General features: G+C 44.6%; 1 protein-coding gene across 1 annotated transcript in view; it reads right to left on the reverse strand.

The window, feature by feature from the left end:
- HYDIN (HYDIN axonemal central pair apparatus protein) overlaps positions 1-15,911 on the reverse strand; it is a 392,140-nt gene that overhangs the window by 61,097 nt on the left and 315,132 nt on the right. The window contains 7 exon segments of the mRNA XM_030924912.1: positions 1,050-1,268; positions 4,524-4,666; positions 6,767-7,054; positions 7,279-7,381; positions 11,704-11,893; positions 12,004-12,155; positions 15,670-15,905. Of these exon segments, the coding sequence (XP_030780772.1) occupies positions 1,050-1,268; positions 4,524-4,666; positions 6,767-7,054; positions 7,279-7,381; positions 11,704-11,893; positions 12,004-12,155; positions 15,670-15,905 (1,331 nt within the window).

Genomic DNA, 15,911 nt, shown 5'->3' on the forward strand with positions numbered 1-15,911 from the left:
CCCAAAGTGCTGGGATTACAGGCTTGAGCCACCGCGCCTGGCAATAATGGAATCTTATGTAGAAGTGAAATGGATACACTACAGCTACACGCAGCAATATGGATGATCACATACAGTAACATTTTTTAAAGTTAAAACTACAACTAAACGATATATGTTTTAGTTTTATTTTTTGAGAAAGAGTCTCACACTCTGTCTTCCAGGTTGGAGTACAGTGGTGCGATCATGGCCCACCGCAGCCTTGACCTCCCAGAGCCCAGATGATCCTCTCACCTCAGCCTCCCGAGTAGCTGGGACTACAAGTGTGCACCATCACGCCCAGCTACTTTTTGTATTTTTGGTAGAGATAAGGTTTTACCATGTTGCCCTGGTTGGTCTCAAACTCCTGGGCTCAAGCAATCTGCCTGCCTCAGCCTCCCAAAGTTTTGGGATTATAGGCGTGAGCCACTGTGCCTGGCCTGATATACCTTTTAGTATGCATAGGTTAAAAAAAGAACAATAAATGAAAACCAAGGGAGTAAACAAGTCAAGTGAAGATAGTGATTACTCCTAGGATGGAGGCAGAGGGATGGAATGGCTGAGAATCACACAGGTAGTCAATGTTCTATCTCCCGTATTGGGTGTGGGTTTGTCTCTGTGTATTATATTGTTAAAAAAACTAACCAAGGAATGAATAAAAGAGGGGCACACATGGACGATCCTGTCATGAACCAAAGATTATGACAAATGTGATTCTGGATACCTGAGGGAAAAGGGAAACAACTAAAATATTAGCATTGACATTTTGGAAGAAGAAAAAGGTGGGAGGACTTGCTCAACTACTTATCAAGACTTAAGCTAAAGGTCTACCAATGAAGATGTGTGGTACATGTAGCATGGATGGCAGGCAGCATGTGTAGAAGTTTACTTTGTCACTTTTGGAATCAAGGTCAAGTAGAATGGGAACCTTTTCTTTTTTCTGTGAAAAAAGGAAACGATGAGAGACTTGAGACCAGTAGGAATCCAAGCATGGAGGCCTGGTCAGATTGGTGCTTGATGTCCCCACTTACTTTTCGTTTTGTAGTGAAAGTCCCAGGCATGTTTCTGGGCACATCCACCCACTTGACTGTGTGCATGCGGTCATCCCAGTCGGGGACCTGGTCTGCAGGGAGCTGAAACATAATCCTGGAGAGCTTGCACTTGATCTGCATATTCTTCAGGTTGATGGGTACGTCTGACTTCATGGTCACCACTACGTTCTTGGCACACCCAGGGTGGAGGTGGCCCATCTAGGGAAGAGCCTGGTATTAGTATTTTTGAGAATCTAATCTTGAGGACTCTTGATACCTGCTGGTGATATTCTAGAGAAGGGAAGGAACCAAAGGTCTTGGCAAAAAATGCATCAGTCAAGCCTGTGTATGTACACAGAATTAAATATGTACAAGAGGTTCTCAGGTAGAAACATGATAATAATAAGAAGAAGAACAACTAATAGTTATCAAACTTACTTGCTTCAGGCACTATTCTAAACCTTTACACAATTCTATGAATCCCTACAACAACCCTATGAGGGGTACAGCTATTATTCCCATTTTACAGACAACGAAACTTGTAACTTGGTTGAGGTCATTAATTTTTGAAGAGTTGGATTCAGACCCAGGCAGTTTGGCTCCAAATGCCACACTCTTGATCAACACGATCTATACAAATTATGGACAGAAGAATACAGCACACTAGCAGTTCTCCAAAGGTGTTCTAGTGACCTTGGCATCCCTAAGACCTTTTCAGGGGATAAATGAGGTCAAGACTATTTTAATAGTAATACGAAGATATTATTTGACTTTTTCACTCTCATTTTTCTTGTAAGTGTACAATGGAGTTTTCTAGAGGTTATGTGATATATGGTGATATGGTCTGGCTGTGTCTCCACCCAAATCTCATCTTGAATTGTAGATCCTATAATCCCCACATGTTGTGGGAGGGACCTGGTGGGATATAATTGAATCATGGGGGCAGTTTTTCCCATGCTGTTCTTCTGGTAGTGAGTAAGTCTCACGAAATCTGATGGTTTTATAAGGGGTTTCCCCTTCCGCTTGGCTCTCATTTTTCTCTCTTGTCTGCTACCATGTAAAAAGTGCCCTTTGCCTGCCATGATTGTGAGGCATCCCAAGCTATGTGGAACTGTGAGTCCATTAGTCTCTTTTTCTTTATAAATTACCCAGTCTCAGGTATGTCTTTATCAGCAGTGTGAAAATGAACACATATAGTAAATTGGTGCTGGTAGAGTGAGTGGGGCACTGCTGTAAAGATACTCGAAAATGTGGAAGTGACTTTGGAACTGGGTAACAGGCAGAGGTTGGAACAATTTGGAGGGCTCACGAGAAGACAGGAAAATGTGGAAAAGTTTGGAACTTCCTAGAGACTTGTAGAATGGCTTTGACCAAAATGCTGATGATATGGTCAATGAAATCCAGGCTGAGATGGTCTCAGATGGAGATGAGAAACTTGTTGGGAACTGGAGTAAAGGTGACTCTTGCTATGTTTTAGCAAAGAGACGGATGGCATTTTGCCCCTGCCCTAGAGATTTGTGGAACTTTGAACTAGAGGGAGATGATTTAGGGTATCTGGCATAAATAATTTCTAAGCAGCAAGGCATTCAAGTAGTTACTTGGGTGCCCTTAAAAGCATTCAGTTTTAAAAGGGAAATAGAGCATAAAAGTTCAGAAAACTTTCAGCCTGATGATAGAAAAGAAAAAACCATTTTCTGAGGAGAGATTCAAGCTGGCTTCAGAAATTTCCATAAGTAAGGAGAAGCCAAATGTTAACGGCCAAAACAATGGGGAAAATGTCTCTAGGGCATGTCAGAGACCTTTGTGGCAGCCCCTCCCATCACAGACCCAGAGGCCTGGGAGGAAAAAATGTTTTGTGGGTGGCCCAGGGCCCCCCGTGCTGTGTGCAGTCTAAAGACGTAGTGCTCTGCATCCCAGCCACTCTGGTCATGGCTAAAAGAGGCCAAGGTACAGCTCAGGCCATGGCTTCAGAGGGTGTAAGACCTAAGACTTGGCAGCTTCCATGTGGTGTTGAGCCTATGGGTGCACAGAAGTCAAGAATTGAGGTTTGGGAACCTCCACTGTGCCCAGCCTCTCTGCCTTCTTTGATTAAGGCTTTGGTAATAAAAATAATGCACAAAAGCAGATTACCCTATTATATTATACTGTGTGTGTTTCTTCACAGGTAAAATGCCGATAATAGTAGTATCTATGGCTGGGCGCAGTGGCTCATGCCTATAATCCCAGCACTTTGGGAGGCTGAGGCATGTAGATTGCTTGAGCTCAGGAGTTTGAGACCAGACTGGGCAACATGGTGAAACCTGTCTCTGCCAAAAATACAAAAAAATTAGCCATGTGTGATGGTGTGCATCTGTTGTCCCAGTTACTTGGGAGGCTGAGATGGGAGAATCGCTTGATCTTGGGAGGTAAAGGTCGCAATGAGCCAAGATCGTGACACTGCACTTCAGCCTGGGTGACAGAGTGAGACTATCTCAACAAACAAACAACAAAATGTAGTATCTGCCTTATAGGGTTGTTGAGAGGATTAACTAAGGTCTTAGAACTATTTTTGGCATATAGTAAGCACTCAGTTTACAAATAAAATGGTATACTAGATCTATTCAGGGTTGGATTTGGACTATGATGAAATGGAGTGGTCAGATTCCTAATGAACTTTATATCACTCCAAAAAGCAAAATTTATCCCTAATAGCACTCAAAGATTTAAAGATGACAAAGTCCCCAACCCCTTTGCTCCACCCCCATCAAGTACTGTGCTTGAGCAGACTCAGTGGCTGTATGTCAACAGAGCAGGAGGCAGTGAAGACACTGGGGTGTGCCAGTGTTCTGGGAATTCAGAAGTGAACTATCTACAAAAAGCAACCACTGGCCAGAGGCAACAATCTGCTAGAATGTTATCCTAGGCCTTGTTCAATGTCAAGCTTTAGTCGGCATTTCCAAAAAATGTGTGCTGTGGAGACGCTAAAAGAAGAGGTTAGAAAATTCCAGGTAAAACAAAATTAACTAAGTTTTAACATGCCAAAGAGAACCAGGAATCTTTAAGAGAAGGATGGAGCTTGGAACATTTTCTAAATCTCAGTTATCCACAGAACTCATCACCCCCATTCTAGCTTTTGGTGAAGTATTTTGAAGGACTGATACTCTAAAGGACACACATCTAGGAGGACACAGCTCTACAATCTGGGATAGGAAGACTAGGGCCTGTATTCATCTATACAGGCCTCCACAGGACTCCTTGACAGCGGCCTAGCAACAGTCTTGGCCAACTTCATTCTCTTTCTTCCCCTCTTAACCAGGGGAGACATGAACAGTGTTCTTTGCTACCAGATATGAGTGAGGGATGATTCCTGGGCTATCTCTCAGCTTGAGATGTATTAATTCCATTCCATGCATCCATGGGAAAGGGCTGACAATCAGTCTGGGGTTGGCTTAGGCCTAAGGGATTCCAGAAAAATGATGAACGACTTTTATTTACCTGTGGGGAGAAAGCAATTGTAGCTAAAACAGGCCATTCAAACCGTATCAAGTTCACTTGGCTGTGATTTGTGACTGTGAAGCTCACATTATAGCTGTGTCCAATGTGGCAGTCTCCAAACTGGATGTGGTCCACCAGAGCAGCTAGGGAGTAGAAGCAGAAGGCTGTGAGTCCTCCCTGGCCTCCCTTGAGGCCCTTCTTCCTTAAGGAGCCATAGTGCTTCTCCCACATGCTATCCTTCCATCCTTGGATGGTTACATTTGAAAAACCTAGAATCTCTGAGTAACAAGATTCTATCCTCAAGGAATCTATTCATCCATCCATCCATCCATCCATCCATCCATCCATCATCCACCCACCCATCATCTACCTACCCATCCATCCATCCATCCCTCCCTCCCATCCATCCATTATCCACTCATTCATCATCCACCTATCCATCACCCACCTATCCATCCATTCATCATTCATCCATCCATTATCCACCCATCCATCCATTCTCCACCCACTAATCCATCCAACCATCATCCATCCATCCATCCATCCATCCATCATCCACCCTCCCCCATCCTGCCATCATCCATCCACCCACCCATCCAGCCATATCCACCCATCCATCATCTCCCCACCCACCCAACCATCCACATATCCATCCATTATCCACCCATCCATTCATCCATCCATCATCCACCCACCCATCCATCCATCATCCACCCATCCATCCATTCATTCATCCATCATCCACCTACTCACTCGCCTATCTATCCATCATCCACCTATCCATCTATCATCTACCCACCCATCCATCCATCCATCATCCACCCATCCATGCATGCATGCATGTATCCATCCATCCATCCATCCATCTACCCATCCATCCCTCTTTCACTTCATCCATCCATCATCTATCTATCTACTCACCCATCATCTACCCATCCATCCATCCCTCTATCCCTTCTATCCCTCTGCTCATCCATCCATCCTTCTATCCATCCATCCGTCATCCATTCACCCACCTTAGCCCTCACATCCATTTGTGCAAGAGAAAACATAGGTCCCCAACTCCATTTGTTCGGTGAGAAAATATTATAAAGGATTGGGATTGCCAGATAAAATATAGGAGTCCCAGTTACATTTGAATTACAGATAAGTAATGAATAATTTTTAGGATAGGTATGTCCCATGCCATGGTTGGGATATACATATACTAAAAATTATTCAGAGTTTAACCGAAATTCCAATTTATTGGGGAGTCTAGTATTCTGATTTGCTAACTCTGGCAAACCTATAATGGGCATGAAATCTGAGTTCTGAACTTAGATTCACTGCTGGCTCCTGCTTGATCCTTCATAAGAGAGATGTCACCATGTAGCCTCAAACAGAGCTGAAACACCAGGTATATGAGGAGTGTTGATTTCAACCCATGTTGTGTAGACCACCTAATGGTACATTCCAGGACTTTAATTAAGCTTCTAGAAAAACTATGGGACTCTGTTTATAACTCACTTTTTAGCAACCAACCATGTAATTAGGGCGCTTAACCAATGCTTTCTGATGATAACAATTTGATGATAAATTTTTCCAACCCCCAAAAATGTCAATTAAATGAAGCTTTAGTACTTGATAGATTGCAGCACAACATGTCTTAAGCTTTGGTATAAAAACACATCACCTGGGATCTTGTTAAAATGTGGATGCTGATTCAGCAGGGCACGGTGGGTCTGAAACCCCCATTTCTAACAAGCTCCCAGGTGATGCTGATGCCATAGGATCTCAGACTGCTCATTGAATAGTGGGGCTGTGCAGAGTGATGTTCTAGAAGTGCCCAAACCTATACTCTCTCTAATTAAACAAGACAGACAATGCCAACGCAAGCCAGCTAATAAATGCAGACAGGAAAAACTGCAAGACATTTATTTGCTTATTAGTTGAATTGGAATTTGAATATCAAACTATAAGCTCCCTAAGAGTAGAGACTTCCTTGTTAATTTTGAAACTCCAGGGATCAGCATGCCCGGAACATGTACTTGGTGCTCAATACATGTTCATCGAGTGAACACATGAATAAATGGGAGGATGGATGCCATGCTGAGCCAGGCACACCAGCACATAGAGTAGTGAAGAGGTCAGTCAGTCCTAAATTCTCAGGGAGTTAACCAATCCGTTATTTAAATTTAACTCTCATTTAAAACAAATGACCCAATAGCCAACACTTGTCAACACCTCACTACTGTTTCTCCCACCTGCCACCAAGTCTTCCATATCATTGTCCTCGACTGTCTCTGTGAACTCAGAGATACTTATGTCTTCCTGGCTGGTGGGGGCCACCAGCCCGTGGATGTTGTCCAAGGTGATGTCATCCTCATAGCCCTCTCCCACCATATGGATGGTGGTCTCCTCATATTGGTTGTTGATCACTGACAAGTGGATGATACCTCTCATCCTCCCAACCTTCTGGGAGTGGAAAAAGACATCAAATTCAGCTGTATCTCCAGGAGATACAACCAAGGAGGCTGTATGAGCTTTCTTTGCTGCAAAGAGAAGAGAGAAGGTATGATTTAGAACCAGTTTCAAGAAATGTATATCTATAAAGACCTCAGTGGAAGGGAAAGTAACCCTAGAATGGGAACGAGCCTTAGCTAGACGCCAGTGGTGACGAGACTGGGCATTCCCCTCTGGTTGGGCCTTGAGCGGTACCCTAATGAAGCAGCTACTGAGATCCATTGCCTTCTAGAAGCACCCTCCCCACACTTACCTTTTTCATGTGGTTTGTTTTCCTCTGTGATGTAGATGTATGAGGTGGTGGGCCTCCCTTTCAGGGAGAAGACTCCTAGCTCATCCTGCAGGTCAACATGTAGCTGGCAGAAGGAAAGCAGGGATGAGTGCTAGGCTTACAGGCTGCTCATGGGCTTTGAGTCTGGGGTGAGATACTGTACTGTGTTTGGGGCAGGACCCCAAAAAGTTATTGTGTCCAGTATTCACTTTTTTGAATTTCTTATTGAGAGAGAAATAATAAATATTAGACCTGGAGAGGACAAAAGAACATTCAGTCAAATCAGCCCTTGTTATCTGAGTGAGGAACTGGAGGTCCAAAGAGTATGCAGAACTTTCCAGATCACGTAGGTACATAGTGTTAAAATGTGGTTGCCAACACCTCTGACATTAACAGAGGCAGTTATAGAATACACGCTAGGGTAATAAAATGGAAATGAATACTTATAATTCTATGAGGGCCTGCATTGATGTGAATTCCTAAAAAAAACAGTATCTCCTAGGTGCTATGCATTAGTTTAGTTGCCTGATAGTGTCATGTTGAGCATCCTACCATGGTAAGAGAAAAAACAAGGTGGGCATTTGACCTATTTGGAGAAAGTGGTGGTTTCTGGCCCATTGTAAGGAAGATAAGACTAAAGCTATGCATCTGATTTCAGATATGAGACATCAGCAGGCATTGTTAGAAGGTAGTAATGCTGGCACCATCGTGAAAAAGATTGAATATAAAATATGAGGCATGGAGAAGGCAGAAATAGTGGTATCACATGGGAAGCTTCTGAGATAAAAAATTACGTATTTAGAAACAACTTTAATAAGAAACTATATGTAAGAATTATATGTAAGAATATTGACATAAAAGATCTAAATAAATGAGTGGAAATCCTAAATGTTCCTGGTGGAGCATCTAAATACTCTGCAAGTAGAAATCCTCCTGGATTGAGAGGCTTCCCGATGGGATTTTTAAAGGAGCATTATAAAATAATTATAAAGCTCATTTGAGAGATTAATGGGTGAAAATTGTTAAGAAAAACGACAAAAACAGGGAGTGGGTGGATAGGAATTCACTGAACTAAATGCTAAAACATAAAGCCACAATAATGGAAACAATGCTAGGTAACCTGAGCTCAAGGCAACAATAATTGCTAGACTAAACATGCAAAAAAAATTTTTTTTTAAAAGCATCACAGAGCTATGAAGAGAATGAGGAGTAAATAGACCAGGATCGGTGAGAGTATAGAAATCCAGCAAGGTCAGTCTCACTTTCTGGGCAGTTTTTGTCCAGAACATTTGCCAATCAGGAAAAGTTAACACAGGAGGCTTGTCTGCACCTTTTATTTTGATATGGAATCTCACTCTGTCACCCAGGCCAGAGCGCAGTGGCGAAATCTGTCTCCCGGGTTCTGACGACTTTCCTGCCTCAGCCTTCAGAGTAGCTAGAATTACAGGCACGAGTCACCATGCCCAGCTAATTTTTGTATGTTTTTAGTAAAGACGGGGTTTTACCATGTTGGCCAGGCTGGTTTCAAACTCCTGATCTGCCCACCTCAGCCTCCCAAAGTGCTGGGATTACAGGCATTGTCTGTACTTTTGATGGTCTTTTGGTGCTAAGAGGGCAAAAATTCAAGGCCTGTGGAAGGTGAGAATGCTTTCTTCTGGTCTGGGACCTCATTAAGATGAAACGTGAGCTGGATATAAACCAGCTTTCCCAAGGATGGCAATCCTGCTCTAAGTCTTCTGGGTAATCCAGAAAATCTCAAACCCTAACACTGGCTTAAGGTGATCCTGAATTTCTAGTGCCCCCAAGTGTTGGGCAGAAGCAAATGAAAATTGCCTCTGAAGAAAAATATGATCCTTAGTTTAATTATTTCTAAATAACTTTTACAATGTAATACCCAACACATAAACAGAAGATAACTAGGCACGTGAGGAGGCAGGGTAACATGGGCAAAGATGAGTAGAAAGAGTAGAAAAAGATGAGTAGAAATATCAGAAAGAGACACAGTGACTTTGGATTTTGGAATTATTGGGTACAGACTGCAAAATGGCTATGATTACTGTGTTCAAGAAATAAAAGTCATGTCTGACAATTTCAGCTAGAAACTGTAAACACGAATTATTCAGATTTTTAAAACAGCCTAATAGAAATTCTAAGATTGAAAAATGTAATAACTTAAGGGCTTAATGGAAACTTTAACAGTAGATTCAATACAGCTAAAGGGAGAGTTAATAAACTGAAGACAGGTCAAAACAAATTATGCAGAATGAAGCCCAGAGGAAAAGTGAGTGGAAAATATAGTGAGACTGAGAGACACAGAAGATATAGTGAGAAGGTCTTCTATATATTTAATTATCATCCCAGAAGGAGAGATTAGAGAGAATGAAATAGAAACAATATTTAAAGACATGTCTAGAAAATTTCCAAAACTGACTTAACTTTAATCCACAGAATCAAGACATCTAGTGAATTCTAACAAGGATAAATTAAAAGAAGTCCACTTCTGGACATATCATAGTAAAACTGTAGAAAACAAAGTGAAGATGTAAAAGGCAGTCAGAAAAAAAGAATGCCTTAAAGTAGCAGTCCCCAACTTTTTTGGCACCAGGAACTGGTTTCGTGGAAGACAATTTTTCCATGGACCAGGCACTGGGGAATGGTTTTGGGTTGCAACTGTTCCACTTCAGATAATCAGGCATTAGATTCTTATAAGGAACATGCAATATAGATCCCTCACATGTGCAGTTCACAATAGCTGTTTGCACTCCTATGAGAATCTAATGCTGCTGCTGATCTGACAGGAGGCGAGCTCAGGTGGTAATGTGAGTGATGGAGAGTGGCTGTAAATACAGACGACCTTTTGCTTATTGGTCTGTGGCCTGGGGGTTGGGGACCCCATCTTAAATAACATTTTAGACTTACAGCTGACAACTCAGCAGTAACAATGGAAACCGGAATACATTAGAATAATATCTCCCATTTGCTGAAAGAAAACAACTGCCAAACCGGAATTCTATAGCCAGTAAAAATGATGTTAAAAATGAAGGAGAAATAGAGACTTCACCACCAGCAGACTCACATTAAGGAAATACTAAAGAGTATTCTTCATTTGGTAGGAAAAGTGTCTAAGATGGTGATATGGTTTGGCTGTGTCCCCACTCAAATCTCATCTTGAATTTTAGCTCCCATAACTTCCACTTGTCGTGGGAGGGACCTGGTGGGAGGTAAAGGAATCATGGGGGCGGATCTCTCCCAGGCTGTTCTTGTGATAGTGAATAAGTCTCACAAGATCTGATGGTTTTATAAATGGGAGTTCCCCTGCACAAGCTCTCTTGGCTGCCACCATGTAAGACATGTCTTTCTCCTCCTTTGCCTTCTACTGTGATAGTGAGGCCTCCCCAGCCATGTGGAACTGTGAGTCCTCTTTTTTCTTTATAAATTACCCAGTCTCAGGTATGTCTTTATTGGTAGCATGACAACTGACAAATACAAATAGAAAATTGGAGACCCAGGAATAAAGAGCAATAAAAATGATTAATAAATGAATAAACCTAAATGAGCCATAAAAGGATAAACAGTAAGAACAGCAGCAATAACAACAGTAGCAATGTCTTGTAGGGTTTAAAATATTTAGAGAATCCCAAGCCTTCCACAAGTTGCTCCATTACAGTATCCTTTCATTTTTATCTTCCTTGCTCTTCTACCTCTACCTATGCTCTCATGAAGCTGGGTGCTTACCAGCTCCTGCAGTAGCGTGCATGTTTTTTTTTTTTTTTTTTTGGCTTCTGCACCTTTGAAGCTTTCTCTCTCTTTCTGGTTTGCATGGACTGCCAAATGCCCACTGAAGGCATTGCTGAAACCCAGCTCCTTCAATGAGCCCTGTTCAAATGTCATTTACAATGAATTTTCCCTTTACTGTCTAGATGGGAATAGATCTTTCTCAAAAGTCCTACAATCCCTTGCAGAGCACAATACATCACTTTTTTTGTAAAATAAAACCACAATTTAATCATTGAATCAAAATACATTTGGATGTTGCATTTCTTACCCCTACTGAAGTTTCTTTTATTGTCTTATTCTTATTGCAAATGCAACGTTCATTACAGAAAACAATTAAAAACTAAAGAAGATATTAAGAATATCCATAATCCTGCCCACTCAGCTTGGTGCATGTCACTGCACGCTACCTTGGACAGTAGTTAATGATATATTGTGGAATCTGGTTTCCTACTTTCCTTGAGGACAAATACCATGCCAGATTCCCCTCTGCAAGTCCGTGACACACAGGTTAATGTATGCGGATCAACAGAGAAGTCCTCATACATTAGGCATGGCAGAGGCCCCAATGGCATAAGTGTGACTTCTGGATTCTTCTCCCTTTCAGCCTCATGCTTCATCCTCGAGTATTACCTGGGCAGGGAGGACGCCATTGTTCTTGAGGATGAGAGGCAGCTTCTCTGAATGACCAAGCAGAAGCCTCTTAAAGAGGAGTAAGGGGTTTCCACGTTGGTTATGAAGAATTGGCCGCACAACCGTCACTCGCGGGAGGTTCCCCTCACCAGCGATGTCAAACACGAGGCCTCGGCTCTTGGCCAGGGTGCTGTAGGAACAGGAAGATTGTAGCCTGTCAGTCTGGCATGGTGGGAATGACACTCCCTAGGGAGTGTGGCCCGCAGCCCTGCTGCAGGAGAGGGAGCTGGGAGCTGGTACCTGGGCAAGCCATCCAAGGTAGCCTCAAAGATGCACTGGTAGTTCTGCATGATCTGCGGGGTGAAGGACACCGTGGCAAAGGCATGGGAATGACTGGCAATGCACATCTTGTTGGGTTCCACTTCAAAAATGTCGGTGATGCGGGCAAAGGGCTGGTGATGGGGGCAGAGACCAGAGTATGTCAGCGCCTTTGGATTCTCACCAGGCTTACTCCTTATTTCCAAGAGCCCCCCCGCCTCTCGTCTAAGTGCCATGGTGGACATGCTCCACTGCCTGCAGGGTCAGGGGCCCTGGAGGGAAGAGCCTGGGACCCACCCCTGAATGATGTCTGGCCAGATTTGGCTAGACCTATGATTTTTGACTCAAATTGATGAACTAAGCCAGGGATCCAGATATTGTCCCTGCTACCCCACCCCTGTCAACTAAACTGGGATGCCCAAAGATTGGTGTTGGTTGGCTTTTAAATTCTTTTTTGACAGGATCTTGCTCTGTCACTTATGTTGGAGTGCAGTGGCATGATCATGGCTCACTGCATCCTCGACCTCCTGGACCCAGGCAATTCTCCCACCTCAGCTTCCCGAGTAGCTGGGACTACAGGTGTGTGCCACTATGCCCAGCTAATTATTATTATTATTTTTGTACATATGGGGTTTCGTCATGTTTCCCAGGCTGGTCTCAAACTCCTGGGCTCAAGTGATCTGCCTGCCTCGGCCTCCCATAGTGCCGGGATTACAGGTGTGAGCCACCGGGCCGGGCCGGTGCTGGTTGTTAAAATGTGGAGCTGAGCTGGGCTGAATCACATGCAAGATGAGAAAGCTAGATGAGAGAATGGAGCAATGGAAACCCTGTGAGAGAGACATGTGGCCGCTGACAGACGGACAGAGCATCCGCTGGTCTTCTAAAGGGTGGGCTTCAGGTGATGGTGCCAGTCCCAAGGAGTCCTGCCCACACGATGTGTTCTGACCTGTGTCTGAGGTGTCCGATTCGCTGCAGTAAGCCTTGCTTTGTTTGGGCTAATCTGAGAAGATTTCTGCTCCTTGTAACTCCAAGAGCCTTGGCTAGAGCAACCTCCCACAGCACTTTATCTGTTCCCATCTTGTGGCAGCATTTTGGGACTGTACGGAGCCCTGGCATGGCCTTAAAAGGATTTTTCATTCTCATGGGAAGTAGGTGGGATTCAAGACTGACTGTTCCCTCTTGATCTTAAACTGAGGGTACTCAGGTTTCTCTTTGCTTTTTCCAAGGGATAGCCTTCAAGTCTGTGAACTAGGGTGGAGGAGAACATGTGATTTCTGCAAATCCTCTTATAAAGTCTCTCTTTAGAAATCAGGCTTGCGGCTGGGTGTGGTGGCTCACTCCTGTAATCCTAACACTTTGGGAGGCGGAGGTGGGAGGATCGCTTGAGCCCAGGAGTTCGAGACCAGCCTGGCCAACATGGGAAACCCCGTCTCTACAAAAAATACAAAAACTAGCCAAGCATGGTGGTGTGTGCCTGTAGTCCCAGCTACTCAGGAGGCTGAGGTGGGAGGATCACTTGAGCCCAGGAAGTCGAGGCTGCAGTGAGCCATGATGGCGCCACTGCACTCCAGCCTGGGCAACGAGAGTGAGACTGTCTTAAAAAAAGAAAAAAAAAAAAAATCAGCCTTGCTCTTTTTTTTTTGTTGTTGTTGTTTTGAGACGGAGTCTCGTTCTGTTGCCCAGGCTGGAGTGCAGCGGCGCCATCATGGCTCACTGCAAGCTCCGCCTCCCGGGTTTACGCCATTCTCCTGCCTCAGCCTCCCGAGCAGCTGGGACTACAGGCGCCCGCCACCTCACCCGGTTAGTTTTTTTGTATGTTTTAGTAGAGACGGGGTTTCACCATGTTAGCCAGGATGGTCTCGATCTCCTGATCTCGTGATCCGTCCATCTCAGCCTCCCAAAGTGCTGGGATTACAGGCCTTGCTCACTTTTTATGTTTTTAGTACAGAATAGGGAGAAAGCTGCTCCTTAGTATCCCAAATAAGATCAGAGAATAGGGCCGGGCGCGGTGGCTCAAGCCTGTAATCCCAGCACTTAGGGAGGCCGAGACGGGCGGATCACAAGGTCAGGAGATGGAGACCATCCTGGCTAACACGGTGAAACCCCGTCTCTAAAAAAAAAAAAACTAGCCGGGCGAGGTGGCGGGCGCCTGTAGTCCCAGCTACTCGGGAGGCTGAGGCAGGAGAATGGCGTAAACCCGGGAGGCGGAGCTTGCAGTGAGCCGAGATCCGGCCACTGCACTCCAGCCCGGGCGACAGAGCGAGACTCCGTCTCAAAAAAAAAAAAAAAAAAAAAAAAAAAGAGAGAGAATAGGCCAGGCGCAGTGGCTCATGCCTGTAATCCCAGTACTTTGGGAGGCCGAGTTGGGTGGATCACGAGGTCAGGAGATCAAGACCATCCCGGCTAACACGGTGAAACTCCGTCTCTACTAAAAATACAAAAAATTAGCCGGGCGTGGTGGTGGGCGCCCGTAGTCCCAGCTACTCGGGAGGCTGAGGCAGGAGAATGGTGTGAACCTGGGAGGCAGAGCTTGCAGTGAGCTGAGATCGTGCCACTGCACTCCAGCCTGGGCAACAGAGCAAGATTCTGTCTCCAAAAAAAAAAAAAAAAAATCAGAGAATGACTGGGTGTCACCAGAGTCTGAAGGAAGTCATAAAAGGGATTACGTAGTCTCCCCAACCATACCTCTCTGCATTGACATTCCCCCAGGAATGCACACTCCATATGTAGCTCTAGGCTGACACCAACACCCTTGGTGACTTCCCCACCACCCTCAGCTGTGAACAATGCCAGCTCCAGGGCCTGAGGACCTCCTGGGCCCAGATTCGACTTTCGGGCAGAGAACTGAAGCAGCTGCCATAAAACTAGAGTATTTGCTACACACTGGATTGGAAATTAAGGGTAACGGAAACCCATTGATTAAGACCTCTCTTGGTATCCTGAATTTTCTGTTCTGCTGTGAAAAAAAGTATGATGTGACTCAGAGAGAAAAGGCAATTTCGAGCCTGACAGACCCCTGAATTGGGCAATTATTTCATCTTGTATGTGGATGAAGCTTGGCTTTAAGCCCAGCCCTATATTCTCAGGCTCTGGGACCTAGGGGAAGGATTTAGCTTTTTAAGCCTCAGTTTCCCTAACTGTAGAATTGGGATAATAATACAAAGTCGGAAGAGTTGTTGTGAGGGCAAAAGGAGGCAATAAATATAAATCACTTAGCACAGTGCTTGTCACATGGGAAGGGCTAAAAAATGCTGAACATTTCACCTTATCCTCAGAATTCGATGCCCCCAAATCTCCCTTACCAGCAGAATATGCAGCTGGAGGCAGGCCTGTCTGGAGCTGGTGCTCACTTTAGCCTCTCCCCACCATGTTTTGTCTATTTTAGGCACATAGTGAGCGTTTAATGGAGGAATGCGGTTTGCTCGTTCACGCGTACCCATTTATCACAAACGTACCCGGAGGAGACACCCACTGGGACAAATGTATCACCACTGGCCTAGGGGAAACCCCCAGTTACTTCACATAACTTCCAGCAGGGCCTGATAATTTCCACTCACGCATACAGGCTCCAGAGCCGAGGATGCTGAGAGCCCTTCTTCCAAGTTTACGCCAATCACGGTGGGCCAGGGGCCATTGGGAGCGTCTTACCTTATTGGAGATAGGCCTGACTACAATGTTGACATCACAGGCGATCTTTCCCACGTTGCTGATCTTGAAACGAGCCTTGGCTCGGCGGCCCACGAGGACATTGCAGAAGATGAACTTGTTCTCGTCCTCGACGAACAGTCCCCCGCTCTCTATGGTCTGCAGGATGTGGTGCAGGTTGGCGCTGGTACATATCTGGTGTTCTTCAAATATCAAGGCGTTGTTTTCGGTCACAAAGGCTGCGG

Source organism: Rhinopithecus roxellana, chromosome 20, assembly GCF_007565055.1.
Source record: "Rhinopithecus roxellana isolate Shanxi Qingling chromosome 20, ASM756505v1, whole genome shotgun sequence".
Lineage (NCBI taxonomy): Eukaryota > Metazoa > Chordata > Mammalia > Primates > Cercopithecidae > Rhinopithecus > Rhinopithecus roxellana.